This window comes from Sesamum indicum, linkage group LG7 (genome assembly GCF_000512975.1).
Source record: "Sesamum indicum cultivar Zhongzhi No. 13 linkage group LG7, S_indicum_v1.0, whole genome shotgun sequence".
NCBI classification, from domain to species: Eukaryota; Viridiplantae; Streptophyta; class Magnoliopsida; order Lamiales; family Pedaliaceae; genus Sesamum; species Sesamum indicum.
In genome coordinates, this window is record NC_026151.1 from 2,952,440 (window position 1) to 2,961,596 (window position 9,157).

General features: G+C 32.6%; 1 protein-coding gene across 1 annotated transcript; it reads left to right on the plus strand.

The window, feature by feature from the left end:
• Nucleotides 1,677-8,780, plus strand: LOC105166066. The gene is made up of 6 exons (XM_020695253.1): nt 1,677-1,812; nt 3,521-3,586; nt 4,302-4,375; nt 4,476-4,994; nt 6,572-6,643; nt 8,204-8,780. Exons 1-6 carry the CDS (start codon nt 1,677-1,679, stop codon nt 8,324-8,326), a joined length of 990 nt encoding a protein of 329 aa, XP_020550912.1. The 3' UTR covers nt 8,327-8,780.

The following is a 9,157-nucleotide window of genomic DNA, read 5'->3' on the forward strand; positions in this document are numbered from 1 at the left end:
AGAAGAAGAAGAAGAAATCGCAGAGAGAGAGAGAGACAAAGTGAACGTTGGATCGAAATGAAGCCCAACGCCAACGGTCGGAATTTTGAAGAGGCAGCTTCCCCCCGCCCTCCTCACGAGGAATGGGCTGTAAACAACTTTAGGGGAACCAATATGTATAAAAATAAATAAAATTTATGTATAATTCAATAAAATTATAAAATTTTGCAACCAATATGTAAAAACATAAAATTTATTTAGTTTTTAAAATAATAAATTATAAGAGACTCCCTTAAAGTTTGTTATTATTACAAATACCCATTTATTGTTCGAAAAATTATAAACAACTCTTTAAAATTAATGAATGTCCAACAAATACCCCTTATTGACAGCCGTTAATTTTATGTGAGCATTTGTTAGATGATCATTAATTCTAATAAAATGTTTGAAAAATTTTAAATAATAAAAAATATTTGTAATTAGACAAATTTTATGAGAACTATTTGTAATTTAACTTCCTTTTTAAAATATGAATAATATAATTAAAATTAATAAATATGAATAAAATTCATTATATGGAAAAAGTTTGTTACTAGTTGTTTTTACATGTTAGGGCATTGTGTTCCCTCCCCCCATATTTTTTATTTTTTTATTTTATAATCATTTATGCCGCACTTTATGTATGTGCAATTAATTTTAAAACTTAAATATTAAAATATTACTTTTTAAAAATATATATGTTAGTTAAATATTAAACAAATAAAATAATAAAAATTGTGAGAAGTTATTGAGAAAAATAGTGGGGAAGAGAGAGACTTGGAGGTTGAGAAAAAAATATAAATAATTCTAAAATTAAAAAAATTAGCATATCAAAAAAAAGTCGAGACAATAAATAAAATTTTCCATTATAATAAAGTATAAATTAAGGGAGAACAACTCTTTTGACGTATTCTTTATTCATAGTTTGGAATTTATTTATTTTTTCTTCATCCACTAATGTTCAAATTTCTTCCGCTATATATAAATGGCAAAGATTATTTTTTTGAACTAATTATTTTTTTTCTCTTTCTCATACTCTAAGTATTATCTTTTATTTTTTTAAATTATAATAATTTTAGATTGTCATTTTTCATACAATAAAAATTTTTAGTAAATGATATATAATTATTTTTTAAAAAAATTTATGCACATGTTTTACATACAACTAATTTTTTTATTAAGTACCGACAATTTTTTACACTTTTGTTGATTTATGAAATTTTAAATTTTATGTTAAAGAATAAAAAAAACACATACAATTGTGTTAAAGGCAATGGTCATCCGCAAGGTCGGATGAATATAAAGGCATCTGAAATCAAAACCCTAACATCAATTCATTTTCAAGAAAATCTCATATGTAGTGAAATCTCTCAAAGAAGGATTCCCTTACCCACTGATGTGTGATTAAGAGGAGATACAAGAAAAATGCTAAGAATGTCTTTCATTAAGGGCATTATAGTCATTCAAGTAAGGATCCGCGCCTCTTCCATTAGTCGGGTCGCAAGGACCCGACCCGAATCCGTCTGCCCTTGAAGACCCGGACAATTATAGTCGTCTGATCATGGACGCCGGCCAGTAGGATGAGACCACGTGGCTGGTTAGCACCGGTCAGCGCTACCCTGTTGAGCCCTATATATAGACCCGAAACGCCGTCATTAATGGTAACTATTCTGCATTTATTGAAATCGAACCTTGTGATCGCACACTTTTCTCTTGATCAACCTAACTTGAGCGTCGGAGGGTCATTGTCGGGGACGTACCCGACGAGCTCACAGTTCTTGTCTTATTCTCAGGGTACCCAAAATCTGATTTTAGAGGAGTTAGCTATCTGTGACGAGATCGTGTCTCGGGATCGCTGAATTCGAGCCGGATCACCCACTCTAGCGAAGCTTTTACGCTCCTCGCGCGTTATGCCCTTACAGAAGATTTCTGTTCTATAATAGTTTTCAAGAATTGACAGAATCTTCTTATTTTTCACACCCCAAATGGTGTCACTAGTTACTCCAAGACTGTCATTAAAGAGAAATCAATTGCAATACAACATAACATTTCCTATATCTTTCTTGACAAATATTGATATGCCTCGACAATCGAATACGTAAAGAATTACAATGTGCTTATGATAGCCCCTTTTAGCTTCTAGAGGGAGACTCTTATTTAGGACCCCTTCTAGCTCAAGCCAAAGAATCAATAGATTTGTTCTGTAATAAAAATGGGGTGGTGTCATGAATTTATATTTCAACTATTGTAGAAACAGAAATAGATTTATACCCAATTATGTTTTATTCATATTTATTAATTTTAATTATATTATTTATATTTAAAAAAAAGTGAAAGTATAAATAGTTCTCATAAAATTTGTCTAATTACAAATATTTTTTAATGATTTAAAATTTTCAAACATCATATTAGAATTAATGATCATCTAACAAATGCTCACATAGAATTAACGGCTGTCAATAAGGGGTATTTGTTGGACATTCATTAAATTAATTTTAAAATAATAAATTATAAGTTTTATTTTTTATAATTTATTATTGGTTGCAAAATTTTATAATTTTATTGAATTATATATAAATTTTAAGAGACTCCCTTAAAGTTTGTTAAATAATAAATTACATAAAATTATAAATTATAACATTAAAATTATTACATAAAATTATGTAATACCCCAAATTATAAATTATAAAATTTATAGTTTGTTAAATAATAAATTACATAAAATTTTAATTTGTAATTTATAAAATAACATTTATGTAATAACATTTTAAAATTTTATTTATAATTTGTAATAAATAATTTTATTTATAATTTTATAATATCTCTTATAATTTATTATTGGTTGCAAAATTTTATAATTTTATTGAATTATACATAAATTTTATTTATTTTTATACATATTGGTTCCCCTAAAGTTGTTTACAGCCCATTCCTCGTGAGGAGGGCGGGGGGAAGCTGCCTCTTCAAAATTCCGACCGTTGGCGTTGGGCTTCATTTCGATACAACGTTCACTTTGTCTCTCTCTCTGCGATTTCTTCTTCTTCTTCTTCTTCTCTGTGATATCCCAAATTCCTAATTCCGACCGTTGGCGTTGGGCTTCATTTCGATCCAACGTTCACTTTGTCTCTCTCTCTGCGATTTCTTCTTCTTCTTCTCTGTGATATCCCAAATTCCTACTACATTATTCTCTTGTTTGTTGCTTACTCTGTTTTATCACATTTCATCTTATCTGGAATGGGGAAACGCAAATCGACCGACAAGGCCGCCGGCCGAGAGAAAAAATGGGATAAAGTTTTCAACGCATTAGTGACGTTATCCCAGAATCTGCAGAAAGATAGGCAATTTCTTGAAGAAAGAATAAAATCTTTGCACCAAGTTATTTATAAGGTAATTTCCTTGGTTGTGTGAAGTCTAATTTTTTGTGTGGGAGTTGAATTAGGGTTGAAAAATTATGAATAATTGGGAATTTTTGGTGCAGATGAAAATGGAGCAGAAAGTTGAGTCTGCGAAAGCGGAACTTATTTGGGTTTGAAGGACAGGGAGGCTTTCATTTACAAGCATAGATATGGTTAGTTTTTCTTTCTCTTTCTATTTGCTTTCACCTGAAAAACGTTGAGACTATGTTTACCCATTGATTTTAGTGAGAAAAAGGTAAATTAGGAGACAGTGTCTAAAACATAAAGTACAAATTACAACATTTGAAGCGAAAAAATATGTTCTCTCAGTACTTCAGTCGCCAAAATCCAAGATCCAAATGTAGCATTAGTTTCTTTATTTTTCTGTTTGTGATTGGTGATTTTTTTATAATATTCATTCTCTGTTGGATTTTTAGAAGTGTGGTGGAAGACTTTTAATTTGTCAATACTAAGTAATGTTGAGAATTCTGTTAATAGAAGGGTTCAATTAACTATGGGCATAGCATGCATTTAGAACCGAGTAGAATACCAGCATACAATTGGAATATTGGATAACTTGCTGGAATATACTTACAGCTTTTGCATGTCTATATTCTTTTTGCCACTAATTCTCTGAGCATAATGTTGCCTTGCTTTAATAGTGCAAACTGCTTATTCAAAGGTCTGAAAGTGGTCTAGTTAGAGGCTCAATACACTGAGATCCATAAGGAAGTCTTAGCTACTCAGCATGCTCATGCTGACCATCTCCATTGTTACCTCTTAGTTTTGGCAGTTTTTCCTCTAACATCAAATTTAGATGGGGAAATTTATGGTTTTGTTTCTTTTTTATTATTCTTATCTTTATATCTTGTTTTCTGTGGAATATAGAGAATGCGGACAATGAGTTGGCTGACTTTAGAGAATGGTCTGACTATCTCTCTCAGAAATGTTCTGATCCAAAAGTATGCTCTTTATTTATTTTATGTTTTATGGTTGTCCAATTGATTTTTCATTTATTTGTATGTATCTTTCTTCTAAAAAAGTAGTCAATATAATTTCCAGGATACATCAGATGATTTTAGTAATAAAGGGGAAGGCTCGCGAAACAAGGCACTTCAAAATGAGGTGAGGAAGCTAAAAAATGAAATTGAGAAATGTAAATCGGAGAAGAACTCTGAGATTTCTGCTCTCTTGAGAGAAAAGAATTTCGTTTGGAACCAGTTCAAAATGATGGAGAGCGACTACAGTAAACAATTAAGGAAGAAAAGTGATGAAGTTGAGCATGCAAATGAAAGGTTTCAGGCACTTGTAAACAGAGCAGAGGAATTACAGATCATAAATGAAAGTTTAAGAATTGACTTCGGCAAGATGGAATCTGAATCAGTAAAAAAGAGTGAGGAAATCTTGAGACTTTTGAAGGAAATTGAACTCTTAAAATCCAAATTTGGGTCAGCGTCACCCTTGTTGTGCCCATGTAGGACAGATGCAGCAGCATCCGACAGGAAAGTCCAGAATACTGGCACTCGTGGAAGGGGTGAAACATTGAAAAAAGAATCAGATCCTTCGCAGACCTCTGAGAAGGTGCTGTCTTATTGGTGTTTAATATTCTTTTTATCCTGTACTAGTAATCTTCTCTTTCAGGGGTTGCTATGATAATTTAAACTTGCTTTTCTGGTTCGCAGCATGTGGTTCTTGGATAAATTTTCTGAATTGGCATAGCATACAACTGATAGTATATGATAACAGAGAAACCTGATTGGTGATATTGTAAACATGCTTTTATCTGTAGCCCTCTGATGTATCGTGATGGTTTTATGAGGTAATTCCATGAGCTGATCATAGACATAGGATTTTCCTATTGCTAGATATTTCGCAGTGGAGAAATATGTTGGTCTTCCTACTATCTGATAACTAATGACATGGTTGAAGATCGCTTAAGAATTTTGAATTATATCTTTTACTGAATAATACCAAGTTTTGTTTTTGCTCGTAATAATGGAAACAATATCTCCCTATGGTATGTCTCTGAGTTCATTATGCGCTCACAGAGGCCTAATGTTTCTAACGTGAATTTGCTGGTTTTTAGTTCCTATAACTTTTGGGAGACCGATTATGAATTGTACAATATATCACGTCAGAGTTGCTGAGATTGTGTTTGCAGCTGCATGTGTGATGATATCTCTGCATGGACAGTCTAGTTTAACAACTAGCTAAATATTTTGGTGCTGTTGGCGAAACATCAGCAGACCTTGAAATTGCAAAAGATGAGACTTTGTCTTTTGCATTTAGATGTAAATGACTTATACCTTTGGGAGTGGGTGCAGATGTGAAGTACATGAAAATTCTTGGCTGTTACTTTTAGAATAGAATAAGGTCAAATGAGGCTCCTCTGAGGTTGATGATTTGGGAAGGTCTTCAGAAGTGCCGGAAGGGTCTTTGGCAATTGAAGATTCTGCCATATGGAAGTTGGGTAAAATAGAAAGGTTTCAGATTAATTATCTTTGGGAAACTGTGTCCTAGCTATTCCTAATGAACCTTCCGCATTGCATCATTCAGAATCCCTATAAGCACTTTGTGGCACTTTTAAGTGTGATTTGCTAAAGTGTAAACCCTACGCACTGGAGGACTCTGTTCAAATTCTATTTACAACATCAAATTCATTTACCAGAGGCCTGCCCGGCAGATTACCTGCTGATTTTTGAGAAAAATGAAAGAATTATGTAGTTTTTGGTGACATAGGTTAAACTTGTTGTTTTCCTAAATTATGGTTTTGTGGGTTTGGTCTCATTGCTTAACAATCTATTAAGTCTGACCTTATCTTGGGATTTTTTGTAAGTTTTCAAAAAAGGAAGTTATCCGCTTGAATTATTTGTCTATAATGGATAAAAGTATGTTATTAGGTATTTCTCTGCTTGAATTATTTGCTTCAGTTGGTAAAAATATGTTAAATTTACAAGTCAGTTTTGACAGAGAAAAGAATTATTGCTTGTAAAAGGAGTTGTTCATTTTTGTCCTTGTTTGAATCTTCTCCTGTGATTCTGCAAAACTTTCTGAAACTATTTAATCATTTTGACTTGTGAATTGTACTTCAGTTAAGTAAAGGTTTTCTTGTAGCATGGAGTAATGAGGTGTTTAATCTGCCTTTTGCAAATCTGCAGATGGCTCATAGAAAGCGAAGTGCTCATAAGTCAACTGGAGGAAAGGCCCCTAGGAAGCAATTCAATCTAAAGGTATCTCCACCTTCCTTATTCTGTTATGCTTAGATATGCATGCATGCACAGTAATATGTTGCACCTTTGGGGATACTGGATTAACACCCAATTCCTGCGAAATATATCTTTGTGTCTCTTCGTCTTCATTAACTCAAACCCATACTCCACCCACTTGATCTTTTGAAACTCGACTGATGGATATGGGTCAGCCTAGTTCAGTAAACCAACTGAACTGTGCCCAAGCCGAACTTTTTGGCCCATACTAAACACTAAACCAAATTTTTATGGTATTCGGTACGATTTTTTCAGAAATTCTATATTCCGTGCAGTTTTGGCCTTTGGTTAAAATCGAATACCTATTATTTTTTTAAATGCATATAAAATACAGAATTTTTTAACTTAAATGTAAAAGAAGTGTTAGACATGTTTAATCAATGAAGCAGGGATGTTTGGATTGTTCTCTTGGATGGTTTATTTAGTTTAATTGCTTTTTTTTATCTATTGAAATTGTGTTGGATTTTAATATTGGAATTTGATTCTTTTATTTTATTTTGTTTTCTTTTAGTTGTGATTGGAATTTGGAATTGGAAATAATTTATTTGCCTTTACAAGTTTTTAGTATTTCTAAAAGATAATCGGTTATTCTGGTTTTAAAATTCTTGTGTTGGATGGTTTATTTAGTTTAATTGTTTTTTTTTATCTATTGAAATTGTGTTGGATTTTAGTATTGGAATTTGATTCTTTTATTATATGTTGTTTTCTTTTAGCTGTGATTGGAATTTGGAATGGAAAATAATTTATCTGCCTTTACAAGTTTTTAGTATTTTTAAAAGATAATTCGGTTATTCTGGTTTTAAACTGAACCAAAAATTTTCCATTATTTTATCGATATAATTCGGTATTCGGTATGCTACTTTGAGTTACTAAAGTTTTGGTTAACCGTACCGAACGCACACCTCTACTGATGGACCACCCTGACGGATCTTGGTGAAGACAAGTCTGCAGCTACCAAAACTGTAACACTACAACTCTTTGGAAAGGTGTAATATCTTCTTGGGGGAAACTTTCAGCAAGGATAATAAATTAATCTTTTGCAAAAACTCTAGCCCTTCTTTTTAAAGTGCATGTTCATAGTTGGAGGGTTATGCCTTCTGCATGGCATGGAGGAGGACAATGAGGTGGAAGGAGAGAAAGTATTGGTGATTGATTTAATTGTAAAATAAGAAGCAAATAAGAACATCAGCGGGTTCTGTGAGTTTACAAACCATGGACACGATGTTGGAGAATATAAAGGGAATTAAATAGATAAACTAGTTTCTGGAAAGATTTGTTTGGGAGAAACTGAAATTGGTTTCCTAGAAACTAAGAGTGAGGTGGATGAGATATGTGAGTGTTATTGGGAGTCAAGAGTGTCATAGGACCTCTGTGATCTGTTTGCCGCTTGGGAGCGGTGCCCCCCCCCCATGGGAAGCAAAAGTTCGTTTGTTTACTTTCCCATTGTTCAAATTTAAGTTCTACAAGAGATGACAGAGAAATAAACTGTGTATCATTATTCATAAGTACATTTGGTATGTGCAGGGAAGCAGTAGCTCGAAGAGAAAAGCAGCTGAAGTTATTACCATACCAGATACTCCAAAACTGTTCACATCCAACTTCAAAGTCCCTAAATTGAAGTCCTCATCGACTCCACGAAGAGTTTGAACTCTGTTTGCAGCATCTTCTACCCCTTGTTTTGGAAGGTTAGCTGTGTACCTAATATTTGCTTCCCTTCCACCAATTTGTGTTTGCTAATTTACCTAATACTTGAGTATTGTGTGTGTAACTTATACTGTTGTACATGTAATTTGATGTGCAAATTTCTTGCACTGTTGTACTTTGGAGTTGGTAATTGGATTGTCATCCTCTAACTGAACTATGTTCTCGTTATGGGAACACCCAGTAATTGCTTGAGATATTTTGAAATATTCTAACCCAAATCAGATTTGGCAGGATCTAAACTAAGTAACGTGATTGGTGTATAGTTTAGGAAAAATCGACCAAATCAGATTGGGTAAGAATTCCTATTTTATGTTGTAACCTACTCATGAGCAAGGAGCTTGAGCTAGCCAGGCTAAGGAAGAAGAGAGAGCTGGAGAAAAGCCGACCATGAATTGAAAGTGCAGCTTCACTTGCTAATATGGAAAAAATAAATTGATAATGGGAAAAAAAAATAATATTAGTGCTAATAAAAAATTCATATTTAATTAAAATTTATTATTAAGGACACGGTGTTTAATTTTCTTGTATTCTTGAATTGGTCAGAAAACCGACTTAACTATTGAAAATAGAAATTAAAGTCATGTACGTTCATTTATAGGAGCAACATGCATTGTTTGTGTAATAAAGGAAGTTAGATATACTTGTGTTGAAATGATTTGAAATGTCGAGAACAGACTGACATTTGTTTAAATTAGATAGCACATTGTAATGACTAATTAATTAAATTTAATATATTTCAGTCCAAAAACATCACAAAACAAAGTTTTAAAATAT

Excerpts from the sequence above, each read along its gene's own strand:
- LOC105166066 (XM_020695253.1), top strand. The coding sequence starts at position 1,677 with ATGGTAACTATTCTGCATTTATTGAAATCGAACCTTGTGATCGCACAC. Across the intron at positions 1,813-3,520 it reads GTTCTTGTCTTATTCTCAGG|TCTGCGAAAGCGGAACTTAT; the intron begins GTACCCAAAATC and ends CAGAAAGTTGAG. Across the intron at positions 4,995-6,571 it reads CTTCGCAGACCTCTGAGAAG|ATGGCTCATAGAAAGCGAAG; the intron begins GTGCTGTCTTAT and ends GCAAATCTGCAG.